Source organism: Opisthocomus hoazin, chromosome 1 (assembly GCF_030867145.1).
Source record: "Opisthocomus hoazin isolate bOpiHoa1 chromosome 1, bOpiHoa1.hap1, whole genome shotgun sequence".
Classification (NCBI taxonomy): Eukaryota; Metazoa; Chordata; class Aves; order Opisthocomiformes; family Opisthocomidae; genus Opisthocomus; species Opisthocomus hoazin.
Genome location: NC_134414.1, coordinates 104,399,910 through 104,414,348, shown reverse-complemented (window position 1 = coordinate 104,414,348; position 14,439 = coordinate 104,399,910). Strand labels below are relative to the sequence as shown.

The 14,439-nt window shown below is 40.0% G+C and overlaps 1 protein-coding gene across 1 annotated transcript in view; it reads left to right on the top strand.

The window, feature by feature from the left end:
• Positions 1–14,439, top strand: part of BACE2 (beta-secretase 2) — a 50,451-nt gene that overhangs the window by 24,819 nt on the left and 11,193 nt on the right. Inside the window, exons 3-6 of the mRNA XM_075431715.1 lie at positions 4,760–4,976; positions 6,505–6,633; positions 7,856–7,990; positions 11,197–11,298. Of these exons, the coding sequence (XP_075287830.1) occupies positions 4,760–4,976; positions 6,505–6,633; positions 7,856–7,990; positions 11,197–11,298 (583 nt within the window). The remainder of the gene's footprint in view (positions 1–4,759; positions 4,977–6,504; positions 6,634–7,855; positions 7,991–11,196; positions 11,299–14,439) is intronic.

Here is a 14,439-nt window from a genome sequence, read left to right as displayed (position 1 = left end):
AACTACTCCCCTTAATGTAGTGTCCTGTACAAATTTGCTAAGGGTGCAGTCTGTCCATCGTGTAGGTTCTTGATGAAGACATTGAACAGTTTTTTCTCCACTCACAACTCCTGGGGCACTGTGCTTGTCACGAGCCTGATGCTGAGCCAGCGGTCGCTGCCCTTTGGGCCCAGTGGCCTAGCCCATCTTCAACCAACACAGTGGTCTGTTTGTTCAGCCACACATCCTGAGCTTCCAAATGGGAATGTCATAGGAGGTGGTGTCAAAAGCCCAACCAAAGTCGAGATGTGCTACGGCCACTGCACTCTCCTCATCTGCGTAGCCTGTTGTCTTGTTGTAGAAGGCAATGAGGTTGATCACATATGATATGCCTGTGAAGTGCCTCGCTGAGTGTCCATGATTACCTTCTTGTCCTTCATGTACTTGGGAGCAGATTCCAAGAGGTGGTTCTCTGAGATTTTTCCTGACTTGAGGTGAAGCCCAGTGGCCTATAGTTCCTTGAGCCCTGCTGCTCATCTCTTTTTGAGACTGGCCTGATGATAACCTTTTCCCAGTAGTCAGGCTATCTTCCCTGGTTGTCATGATTTTGCATAGATCATAGACAGGGGCCTTGATATCACATCAGCTGGATCTGTAAAATTACCTAAGAGTGATCTTTACCCATAGGTGTAAATGAGACAAATGACCTATGGGTGCTTTTCGTCCACTCTATGGAGACCACTTCAAAATTAGATAAAGAGGTTTCCTCTCGTCTGATAATCATTCCTGCAGTTTTTCCCTGTATTGTCATGAATTGCTTCTGTATCAAAGTCATAAACTGCAAACTGAAGACGAGGGGAAAGAAGGTCTGGTAATATGTTAATAGGACTGAGTTACAGATGTGTGCTTATTAGAATATTAATATTGTGTTGGAGAGAGTGATGGGTTTTAATTTCCTGATTGCCACGCTCTTAGTTTAATTTTATTCAAATGATCAAATTTTGAAATTAAATGCGTGATTGTTTTTTGACTGAAATTGAGGAGGGTGCAGAGGAAAGGCATAAGCTTTATTTCAAAGGACCCAGAGAGTGTGTTGTTAAGGAGGAGCCCTCCTTGAGCAATTTTAGAACTAACTTGTTAAATGGTGTTGTGTGTCGTGTAATTTGTCATATAATTCTCCTGTTTAATTATCTGGGTCTTTCTGTACAAAATAAATAATGCTATTATCATGAACTCTTTCATGACTTGGGGTTTTGAGTGGGTCTGGCAAAACTTTGCTGTGAAAAGTTTAGAGTCTGTTATGATGGTCATACTGTATAAGCCACCATGATGTATAAGGTTTTGGGAAATGGCCTAATTTGTCCTGAACTTAAAAGAGATCACAGTGTTTGTTTCTCACACTGTTCAAAGTAACAAGTAGTTTTTGCTGAGTGTGCTATATGTGATAAAAGACCTACTTAAGCAGATGTATAAAGGGATTTTTACACTTGAAACTAAATTATCAGTGATGGTTCTGTAGTGGTATATGACAGAGTGACATACTCAGGGCTTTCAGGACTGTCAGTATTCAGCAACAGCATTCAGTCTTATTTCAGTATGACTACTACTGCTTCGCCATCAAAAGTTTCCAGAGAAAACCACTCAAGAGTTGATCATTCCAAGATATAAGGAGGTAAAAAAATTATGGGCAATAAATTGAGGTAATACAATAAGGTATATATCAGCAAGCAAAACTAAGCTGTTGCTTTGCAATATGATCCTGCGAGTTTGGTTGTGTACACTGTACAGTTTATGGTTTGAGGGAAATTATAAACTTGTTCCAGAATCCCTGCAAATTAGATGGGACTGCTTCATTAAAAATCAATAATTTATGTTATGGAATAGTCTTTAGACTGCTAAGTTGGTTGTTGGGTTTTCACGTTTGCTTTGTCTTAAAGTCATTGGCCCTGAATCAGTTATCTTGTGCCATCCCTCTTCACTAGAGAAGGGGTCAAAACTCCTGTTCAGATTTTTTGGTCTGTTGCTGTTTTCTGTCCCTTCTTTGCCATGGCTGTTCATGGAGACATTGATTTGGTCCTTAGGAAAAAGGGAATCAGTAAGTAGGAAAATCTGAAGTCCTGGTTTGTTGCAGAGTGGCAAGTGAACTGGGAGACCCTGGAATTAAGAAGCAATATCACATTTGTTTGGCGAGGTCAGTGTTAAGCAGGGCTTTCTGTGCAGTGGATTTGCTGTTACCATGTTGAGTACAATATTTTGTCAATGTTTTGTTCAGTGCTGTAGGCTGGTGATGAGGAGTAACTCTGCATGAGGAAACAAACCCATTGCTAGGTTTCTGAGCTGAGGTTTGAGGACCACGTTTCTGTTGGCTACTGTGGTGAGAAAGTAGTAATGAGAAAGGAGAAGGAGAAGGGAGTAGTGGCACTACAGCACCATTATCTAAGAGGCCTTTTTCCTCGCATCTGGCAGAGATAACCTCTGTCCTGCCAGAAAAGTTGAATTTCTTATTTTCTTATCATAGCCACGACAGCTTGTTTGGAATTTTTTGTGCAGTGTGTTTGCTTAAAACACTCAGCCCATGAATTGGAACAAGCCTATAGTTTTGACCTCTAAAGACATTTTCTTCCCTTGGATCAGTGAGGTGGAAAAACATGGGCTGAATACAGTCAAGAAGCTGGAGCAGGAAGTAGTTTTGCAGAGCAGAGTATAATTACTGCCACAAGGATCATGTGAGGTCCCTTCCCACACTGGGTATTTTGCTCCTTGAAGGAAATAAGAAGGCCTGCTCTTCAACACGACATTTGTGCGCCTTACAAATGAGAGGAGTATCGTCACATCCATTTCTACAGGTGAGGAAGCTGAGGCACAGAGTGTGAGGAGTCGCCTTGTCCTGCCTTTCCACAGGGAAGTTCACCAGCTGTGCTGGAAAACGAGCCCAGTCTTTCTGCATCCTGGTCCACAGCTCAATCCGTCGGACTGTTACGCTTACAGAAGAAGAGCTATGTGCTGCTGCAACTGCTAGTCATGCAGCGTCTGTATTTGCAGATTTGCTTTGCTTTATTCTCCCAGCACTCACTTTTCTCTCTGATTTCAAATGTTTCCACTTCTGTTGCACAGTCAGACACTTTTTTACATGAAGAACCCTGTATTTTCCCTTCCTTTTCCTGCCCCCCCTAGTTCCTCTTATGTCACTGATTATTCAGACTCTATTTTGATTTATAAAATGTACTGCCAGTATCACAGCAGTGCTCTGAAGAGCCTGCCTGAGCAGAGATGTCCCTTTGTCTAAGCATCATACAAATGCAGAATTACGCAGAAAGGCAGAACAGCAGTAGCAGTGACCAGACACAGGTAAGTAGCAGTATCTCTGGAATTTGTGCATTTTGAAATGGAATCTCTGGAGCCTATTATCTCATTTATTTCTGCTGTCTTGCGTGTTACAAGCTACTGGGCCCTGAAGATCCTTGAAGGGTGAGGTGTTGGGAATGTCAAGCACTACTTAGGGTTAGAGCCTGGCCTCTTATTGCTCCCCGCCCTTCCTTAGCTAGGAAGAGGATCAGTTGCACGGTCCATGTGGCCAAATTGTTCCACAAGATAAAGTGAATGGGTGGGAGTTGTGTGCATTGCCATCTGAAGGTTGTTCCCCATAACAGGCAAAATCACACTGAATTCACTATGGCCAGTTCAGGTACAGGAGGCTGTGAAGCCACCTCATGTGGCTGTTTCTGTCAGAGCAGCAGTTAGATTAGAGCTGGTTTGATAAAACTGACTGTGCTTGATAAATCACCTGCACTTCCTATTGTTTTACACACATGTAAAGGTGGTGTTACGAAATTAATTTACGCTTGCTTTTGTTTTTTTAAACTTATTTCTAAAAAAGCTGTCAAACTAAAAGTCTGTTTGGATGAACCGAGCATGGTCATCTGCTTCTTCAGAAGGGGAAGCAGCATGCCAAGGAATGGGACCAAAATAGGTTGTAAGGAATCTAGGAGTTTCGTAGCTCTTCAGTAGTGATGAGGGTAGAAGATGATTACTATGTTTATGCTACAGGATTTTAAAATATAAAAATCTGTTGATGTTTTTTCTCATGTTTTTGTTAACCCTTCTAAACAAGATTCTTTTCCTTTCTTTGCTTGCTGTACTTAACTGCTCCTTTGCCTTTGCTGCCCTAGTCTAGAAGGAACTCCTTCCTTTCCTCCTCTAAGTCAGTGAATCATTTGTTAATAATATCCAAATCTACTTACTTCCTGATACAAAGACCAAACTGCAGATTTAGAAAACCTGTGTCTTACTGCTGATACTCACAATAATATTCCAATTTACCCCAAATGGATTTTTAATAATATTAATGAGATATTAGTCTAAAGCTATTCAGTTAGCCTGGCATTTCAATTTTAGATATGAGTTCAGAAGCTTTTCATTTCCTAGCGCCACTTAATACGTTCCATCTCCAGTTAAAGAGTATTGCTCCTATAGTGATGGACCAGTCTGAGTTGGGGACATACAGCACTCAATAGGATAATACCTTAGATTAAAAAAAATTTAAAAAAAAAAAAAAAAAAAGTCTCATTGGGAAGGATGGCTTCAGAATGAAAACAGGGCCTTAAGATTTTTTTTGTATTACTGCTTTTAGAATCCATTCCCCTTCTTCTGTGAGTATATGTGATTGACTTTACTGACTTCACCTTTTTTCCTCTCTGGGAGGAATTAAGATTGAATATATTCTGTTGTCTTGCATTGTAAATGAACAGCTCGTGCATAAGTGTACCTTTTCCTTTTAAAGGTCAAGTACATACAAATCTCAAGGGATTGATGTCACAGTTAAGTACAGTCAAGGAAGCTGGACTGGAGTGCTGGGTACAGATGTCATTACTATCCCAAAAGGAATCTACGGCAGCTACACCATCAACATTGCTACCATTCTTGAATCAGAGAATTTCTTCTTACCAGGGGTTAAATGGCACGGGATTCTTGGTCTTGCCTACGATGCCTTAGCCAAGGTAAGTCACCCTTTCCCTGGCTATTAAAATAAAGAGGGCACATGATCTATCAGCATTAGACTCCTTCCTTCCACCCACTCTTTCCTATGGATCCTTTGTTAAATTCCAGAAAAAATAAACTGGGTTGTGATAGTACCTCATGAAGATTTAGGCTTTTCTGGTGATGAAGACTCTGGAATGAATAAGTTTTTACAGAGTTTGCAGTACCAGAGGATGGGAGTAAAGGCTTCTGGTATGCGCACAGAGGGCGTTTATGAAGGTTGTGATGACCTCCCTCCAGACTTGTCAGTGGACTGATGGACCTACTTGGCAAGTTCATTCTAAAGCATTCTCCATTCATCGAGTAAAAGTTGAGGTGGAGGGCATATATGTGTCATTTCAGAACAAATATTAGCTACAGCATTTTTATGAACATATAAACAAGCATCTTATGTTCTTATGGAGGTAGGAAATTCAGGTAGAAGTTCAAATTATAACCTAAAATTTATACTCTAAAATTTATAACCTTATAATATAAAACTGAAAACATGATTGGAATACTACATAGTCATAGTTTTTAACCTACACATAACTGTCTCAGAAATTCACAGACTGAGATCTATCCCATTAGAACAAATGATTCAATACTACCTGCTGACTATGGAATTAAATGCTTTATTCAAGAGTTGTGTGATCGTTCTATTGACTTCTGCTGTACTTGCTGTCATACACTGTCGACAGACAGAGAAGAACTGCTTCTCAAACTCTGATTTGGGCAAATAGTGCATTCAGGGCATTTATTTTTCACTCCTTCCGAAGACTTTAAGTGTTGTTGGCTTCTGAGGCTGCTCCGTGCTTTGTGTATTAAGAGCACTTGGCACCTCGAAGGCTAGCCAGGGCCTCTGCCTGTCATGAGATGTACCTGCACAGAAATCTGAATTACAATGAAACTGCGGTGCTCCACTAACTGCAAAGGCAAGCATGACATACACTGTAGGAAAGAACCTGTTGGCTAGAAATCAGTTGAAGTGAGCGTGCTTGGATATGAAGTTCTTTAAAAGAAATAAGAGGAAATTAGGACCATTGAATTCAAAGTTCATTAGAATTGTGTTTTAAAACTAAAATCTTCACTTTAAAATTCTGCCTTTTAACTGTGGAAAGGTGGGAAGAGCAAGTTACATTTGACTGTTCTGGTAACCCAAAGCCTTTTCCAAACAGAAAGCATTGGTGAAAGTTTCTGCCTGAAACTAAAACTAGTATTTGAGTTTGAAAACTGCAGCTGGAAAACACTCTTGTGCTTTAGGGATTTCTGTGACAGTGGTCAAGAGTAAAAATGTTTTTAAAAATGACAGAAAAAGAGAAATGACAGATGTTGGGTTTTTAATGACTTATTATGTCTAGAATCTTCATCACTTCGTTGTCAGAAATTCAATTTACTTGTGAAAAGTGGTCTCATTTGAATGATTTGCTCATTTCTGCAAAGAAACTTTTTAATAAATACTTCTGCAATTCTTTTGGCTTTTTTGTTTTGTTTTTCAACACCTTCTAGCCCTCAAGTTCTGTGGAGACGTTCTTTGATTCTCTCGTGAGGCAGGCAAAGATCCCCAACATTTTCTCCTTGCAGATGTGTGGCGCTGGACTGCCTGTTTCTGGAAGTGGTACCAACGGAGGTAGTCTTGTGGGTATCTGTCAATCTGAGAGGGAAGATGTATCTTTGTTAATCTCTCTCCCTCTTTTCTGTCATTATCCTACTTCTTCCAAATCTGGTGTTTCAATGTATGAAATGTTTTATATTTTTTTAAGGAAAAGTTAAGCACTTAGGCAAAACTGAAGTGTCTATTTATTTTTGTTCTCCATTCTTTTGTATCTCTGAAGATCGACTAAAATTCTGCATTGCAAGTTTACTTTTAATAAAGAAAAAGAATAAATGTTGTGGTGCACTTCCCCACCTATCATCTTTCTTCAGGGCAGATTCTGCTACCCTTCTCGAACTGTATAGTCCCTTACTCAGCTACTAAGATTGTTCAAACTCACCAAAATGCTACAGTATTTTTTTTATTACCTGATGTGAAAAGGGGGAGAGGAATCAAGGCTCTTGTCCTTTTTTGGCAGAAGACCAGATCTTCACCTTGTTCTTACTCTGGGAAGTCTTCCCATCAGTTTTAGTGGGACCAAAAACTGGCCGTTATTTGCCTGGAATTGAGAGTTGGAATGGCTCTTCCTGAACTATGCTGAAATAAGCATATCAGCACAGGAATTGATCGCAAATAGTTATTTTGCTGTAAATTCACATACTGTAAATGTTAACACACTTGAGATAGGGGAAGCCCAAGAACGAACTCGCTTATATTAGTTCAGTTCAAAATCTGATGGTCTAGGATGCTGCCGGTCAGCTTCAACATAAGTCTTGATGGAAGCTAATAGTGATGGCAATGACAGGATAGTCATATTCCATTATGGATGGGTGTAAGAAAAATGAAATTTTGTTAAGCAGTATTAAGGCTTTTCCGATCTGACAAAGTGAATTTATGATGTGCACGTTTAATATTCTGTCCCATTTTTATACATTGCCTAGATTAAACCACTGAAGATACTGTTTTGATTTTAAACAGTGAAGCTTTCATAACAGAGTCAGTGTGAGCTTGTAGATGAAGATGCTGGTAATCTGGCCCTATATGGGAGTTCTGTTTGACTGAAGCACGGTCTGCTTAATGTATAGATGTTTCATACTGCTTTATTTCTGACAGAGAACTTGTCAGTAAAATCCTTATAAATGGTGCTAAATTAAAATTTTGATGCCCTGTGTATCACAATTATATATTCCCCTTTTTTCTGTACTTCCCCCAAAACTAAACACCCAAGATTTTGAAGCTTGTGAATTCCTTTCCCTTTTCCCTCAGGTTCTGGGTGGAATTGAACCAAGTCTTTACAATGGTGATATTTGGTACACACCAATCAAAGAGGAGTGGTATTACCAGGTTGAAATTCTCAAACTGGAAGTTGGAGGACAGAACCTTGAATTGGACTGCAGAGAGGTATTTGCAGTAATGTGTTTCTGTCTATAAAAAACTCAAATTTGGTTAAAATAAACACTTCATTCATCAGCTTTGTCTTCACAAGCGGATTTGTATTGCAGTCTCCTTTGAGAATTAAGGCTTCGTGGTAACTTTGAAAAGAAATAAACAAGCCATGTGAAATGCAGTGTGTACATCAAAGATGCTAAAATTGCTTCAAAGAGGACTTTAAAGTCATTGATAGTATTTTCAACAAATTAGAGACTAAGCTACAATTGTGAACAGTCCACTGAAAATAAGGCTGCTGTGGTCTGGAAGGGCTCAGCCTCTTGACTAGTTTCAGTTGTAACAAAGATGTCTAAACACTGAAGATTCAGGGAGACAACAGTCTTTAAACAACTACAGTCTAAGGTTTTCTGTTGCACAGTAAAATCAAACTGGGGGGTTTTAAGACAATTCTGGTCAAACAAAGAAAAGGGAAGATTTGGGGCTGATCCTTGTGGAGATGTCTAAGCACATAATTCATGATGGCAGTGGGCAGGTGTCATCCTGGGACGCTTCCCTACGTATCTCATCCTATGCATCCCTTTTTTTATTTTATTTTTTGTAATCCACTTTTGCTCATTTCAGCCTTGCTAGTTATTATTCCTGGTGGATATGTTTTCTGTTTTTATTAGGAATAATGTTCTGCTATCTCTGGATCAGTCTAATGAGACTGTGGTTTTGCAATTTTTATTCCAAAGCTGTTTCATTTTGTTCTGGAAGATATGTGTGTATGCATGTGTTTCTTCTGTTTCTTACAGTGCTTGTTGCTATTCATGGTTTTATTTTAGTTCTAAAATTTTCATGCCCTGTTTTCATTAGCCACCTTAATTTTATCTTACACTTGTTCTCTTAGTTGGAAATCATTATGACATGAAAATTCTGAAGTTTTTATGGTTTATACAAATTAAGTGAAATTCATTATAAAAATCTTACATGTGAATAAATATTATAATTCTGTACAAAATATGAAAATCATGTTGGCATATAAAATATTTAAAATAAGTCATATCATCTTTCAACTTAATAAGCAAAACAAGGTCTACTTAAATGCCTCTCTCTATTATACATTTAGGAATGCAAAACTGCTGGTCCTCTAACATAAATGTTTGTGTTTGCTTTTCTTTCTCGCCTTAAAAAACAGTCAACATGTTTTTGAAGAGACCTTGTACTGACGGTTTAATACATGCTGTTTCCAGAAAACAGCTCACTTAAAAGTCTATTGGTGTTATCAAAGTTTCCTGTTATTGTTGCTCTTTTCTGAGCCAGGGCTTGCTTTCACAGTGTATGCATTAGTGTAGTATGCTACTCATTGTTACAGAAGCATCATTCCTTTCTTGATCAAAAGAGATCTTCCCATAAAAATTTAAGGCAAGAACAGTAAATCAGAGCTAGTATGATTAAAGTTTTGCTAGTTAGGGGCTGGCAGAGGGTGCATAATTTGCTGTGTAAGACTATCTGCCCTCTCTCCTCTTAGTTATTTTCTAGGAAGCAGAACATTTTTTTGTAACCGTCACCAGAGACTACTCCTTTCCTTGCAAGGGAAAAGTAGTCCCCTCCCTTCAGTGCTGGGAACCTGTCCAGTGTTACGCTGCAGCTGTGGCCTTGAGCCTGGCAGACCAGGGCTGAGAGAAGCACTGAGCTGCCAGCAGTGCATAGGGTGCACTGTTAAATATTAACCGTGAAGACTGAGAAGGCAAGAAGTTGCTGCCTGCTGCAAGTACACTGTACACAGCATGAAGGTCCAGGTTCTTAGTCCCTGGCCAAGCCGTCCTGCTTCTCCAGGGGTTTTGCATGGTTTCTTGTTAGTGATTGACCCTCTTGGCGGTGTCTCCTACTTACAGGAGTGGCTCTCCAGGATGCTGGTGATTGCATGTTTGTGATAGAAATCTGTTAAAATGAACTCCACGATGCCTTGATATTTCTCTCCACTCTTTAGAAATATTTCTGAGTGTATAATAAATGCTTTCCTGTTTCCTCTTCTTTCAGCACTGCTTGGCAGCCTATAGCAGCTCTTCTTTCAAAAAGAAAATAACTAGGGCTTACTTTTTTACTTTTTGGTGGGTTTTATTTTTGTCACTGCGCTACAGATACTCCATGTAACTTGATAACATCTAAACCAATGTATTTTAAATTCGCTTGCTGTTTGACCTCTTTCTAGAAAGCTTATACTGTATGTTTCTTTGTGTCTTATGATTATGCCAGAAACATGTCAGTGTTCAGTTATATTGATCCTGCTGCCTAAGCTGGTAACAAAAGTAGCTAATGCAAACAGCTGCCACTGCTACGTGCCTTTTCTTTTTACAGTTAATTGTAATTTTTAAGGAGTTCATGAAAAAAGATGTACCTTTTAAAATATTTATTCTTTGTTCACTGTATCTGAACTTTGCTGATATCTCTTAATCTGAGGGTTGAGGTTTTACTAATCACAGAATCACAGAATGAATGTTAGGGGTTGGAAGGGACCTCTGTGGGTCATCTATTTGCTTAGTTTTTTAGTGCGGATTTTGAGGCAGCAAGATTTAAATTTCAGGTTTCTTTGTACTTGTTTTTTGTCTGTGTTTTAGTGATTTTCAGCAGTCGAGAGAGAATGGTGTGGTATTTGACATCTGTACTCTTCAGCCAGTGCCGAACATGACATGTAATGAGGCCTAATGTTCCATGACTATTCTTAAATTAGATACGGCGGTCATTAAAAGTAGGCTGCTGTATTGTGTTTAAACTAGAGTGAGTTGGTTTCATGACAGCAGAGACCTCCATCGAGAGCTTGGTCATATATGTAAGTTACATCAGCGTGCTTAACATCTGCACTGACCGTGAGAGTGCTTTTGCCCAAAGCACATGGGAGGTAAAGTGGATTGGCTCGCGCCTCTGAGAGGGGCTGGGCTTTACTTCTTTTTACAGTGGTTTGGCCATTTGCAACAGCTGTGGTGACAGGCAGTAATTTCTTGAGTGGTGCAGGTGAACTTGCTCTTCTGTCTAGGCTGACCGTATCTTGCTTTTGCTGTCAGACTTCATTCGAATTCAAGCTACCAACTAGAACAAGCTGCTGACAAGTATGATGTGCAGGTTTGGGAAGACAGCTACCAAAAAGGAACAGCTTTGTTATTGTTACAAAGCGGTGTAAACTGCATTACATTAACTACAGTGTGTAACTTCTCTCCTTTTTCCACCCCCCTCCCTAGTATAATGCCGATAAAGCGATAGTAGACAGTGGGACCACGCTCCTCCGTCTGCCCCAGAAAGTCTTCAGTGCTGTTGTGCAAGCAATAGCTCGCACATCCCTGGTAAGCTAATGTCATTCAATCTGCTCAAAATGTTAAATTCCTTATTAAATGACATGATCTTTGAAAGGAGTGTCATCTTTGCCATCTACCTCGTAAGTCATAGGGTTTTAACCTGAGGGAAGCAGAACCTTTCCTGCTCTACGACTGTTAATAAGTGAGAAATGACTGATAGTCTGTGATGGAAACGGAAAATGGAAAGGAAGAGGTGAAAAGGGAAAGCGAGGAGGGAAAAAGGGAGGCCAAGTACAGCCAAGAAGTGCGTGTATGGAAATGCGTCAGAAATAGTGCAGAGATGGAATATTTTGTTTTAAGCATTTCAGAAACATGGACATAATCCCCATTGCTCTGATTCGAAGTATTAAGAGTGCAAAAATCAGTCCTTTCATACAAAAAGGAGTGTTTATAAAGTAGAAGAACCTGCTACTGCAAGCAGTTCCTTTCGAAGTATAATGCTTATTGTTGTATAGAATGGATGCCATTCATTAGGATTATTCATATCAATAAAGCTTCTTTTGACCTTCATTATTGAATTATTTATGTTTAAAAGCATCTTTCTTTGGAAATAGAGTGAGATTTAGAAGTTGGGCATGGGGATGGTGGATTTCTCCAAGTGTAGAGTAACTGAAGCAGCATTTTCGGGTTAATAAAAACTGTTCATAAATTTTGGTTGAATACAGTGAACAGCACCAAGAAGGTTAAAGATGAAGAATAAATCCCAGCTATTTCAATGTGAATAATTTTAATATTTTTGTCATGGATTCACAGTCAGGCAGCAATAGTCACTGCAAATCTCAGGAAATCCAGTAACTGGACTATTGGCCGGCTGCCCAGAAGAGAGAGTATTTGCCTATATGCTGATGATTCAAGATTGAGATCCTTTTCCTGCCTGACTGAGGGCAGAGATTTGGCATGAAGCGTTCTTTACTACCTGCAGATGTCCAGTATATGAAATACATGTAGCGGTTATCTTATGTATCTCAGCTTCCCTGGTTGAAAGGTTCTTCTCTTTGCAAAGCATTTAAGTATTGACTGGAACAATTTCGGTCGATGGAGGGGCATTGAAAGAAGCCTACCTAAGAGCTCTTGTAATGGCACCTTGTGGATAGGGCGTCCTCCTGTGAGGTGGGTCACAGCGGATCACACTTCTCTCTGATGTTGATCAGAAAGACATTTGAAATAGGGCCTTCCACATGACAAGTAAATAGTCAACTGATCGATAAGATACTAGAGAGGAACCACTCACTGCTTAATGGTTTTTGTTCTTCCTATTAAAAATGCATAAATAACTCTTCTTTTTTAGGGTCTCTTTTTAATCTCAAGGACCTTGCTGCTGTACCATTTTCCCTCCACACACACCCACAGTTACTTTCACAGCTCTAAACAAAGGAGATGGCCTGTTAAATAAGAAAGTAGTTACAAGATGTAGGGAGCAGATTCCAGCCATGTAGGAGCGATGTCGGGAAAGTGAAAGTTGTGCCATGGCATTACAACCGTACCCTTAGCGCTCTGTGCTTCTGGTAGGCTATGTATCACTGAAACATAAAATCATCTGCTGTCCTCAGACCTAATTCTCTGACCACAGGTGAACCAGGTTAACAAGTTCCTGCTCCTAGCTGCTCCTTACGAGCTTCCCAGCAAGATGTTATTGCCACCTCAGGTATACTGGGATAACTGCATCTGAAGCGTTCCTTTATTCAGCTCCATAAAAAAACAAGGCTGTGAGCTTTATGCTCTTTAATGGTGCAGGTTGTTTTTTAAACCTTACTTATTTGGATCAAAGTCTTTTAGGGAGCAGCTATAGATGCAGTTTGATGTTGGCAGGTCCGAAAGGTGGTGGTTTTGGCAGATGGGCAGAGATGAGCCACAGAGGGGTGGCAGCTACTACACCTCACTGAGCTGAAGTCAGAACAGCGTGTCTACTCACAGCATTGACGTAATGCTACGTTACTAAGTTGGAGAAAGGAAGGCTCAAATAAACCTAAAGTCTTTGTTTTAGTAACCTTTTAGGTATGATACAGCCACATCCCCCCCAGTGCATTTCTTCAGCATACAGAATTAAGGCAAAGAAGTGCAATGTAATAAGCGGTCGTTCTGGGAAGTGAAAGTAGGCACTTAAAATAGAGCACTTCATAGACTTGGTCTGTCCAGTCTGGGTGCTGTCTTGCAGTTTTTCTCAAATCACAAGCTCTGTTTTCCAAGAGAAGATGGGAAGAGAGGAGAACTATGTTTTTTAGCAGGTCTGGCCTGGGACATGGCTGTGAGAGGCAGAGCACTGTGTCCCGTGCATTGAGAGTTAAGTGTAAAAGCAGTCTGTTTGTGACGGTAGCTCTCATTGTTGGTTTACATGAGTGTACGCTTGTTGGCCCAAGAACAGAGATGAGCACCTGCAAGTACTGAGCCCCTAACACTGTGCAGCCCTAACAAATATTTCATTGGCAGGTATGTGAGTGTGCTTGAATACTTGTCACCTGTAAAATGCCATATAACTAAGGTATGAGCTGTTGTTTACAAAAAAATCAATATCATACATAAATACAAATGAGGAGAGTGGAGAGGCTGGATTCCATCTTTCTTCTTCACCCAAATGGGAAGCTTTGGCTGTGGAACATCAGACCAAGCTGCTGCCTTGGATGGTGCTTCACATGAGAATAAGAACCAGCACAAAGTAATGCCCTCAAATAAGGAAGGGTTTCCCTCTGATCTGGCAGCAGATCAGCTTCCTGTGCTTCAGGGAGTATGAACGTTAGACAAGATGTTTGTCTTTTAGGCAAAGAACCTCTGTAGGAGTTTACTTTTCATCTTGTTAGTGCCATGGATATATTAAAAAGCACAGTTTATCAACCTTATTTCAGAAGCATGTCAAGTTACATTGGTAGTGAGTGGCAGGACAGCAGCAGAGACAGAGGGACATGTTTCTTTTTGTTGACTGGAGCAGACCTCAGTTCCCTTAGGTGCCAAGGGATTTTGGCTTAACCCTTGGCTTCAAAACCCTAGATGAGTAAGAAGCTGTAGGTATGTGAGGAAGGGAGATGATTCCATTAAATACTCATGTGGTTTGTATTTTATTTCGTGTTTTTAAAAAATGCCTGCTGCTTCAAAATGTTGGCACTTGGTCAGAGCTGTTTAGAGGAGAAGGAGATA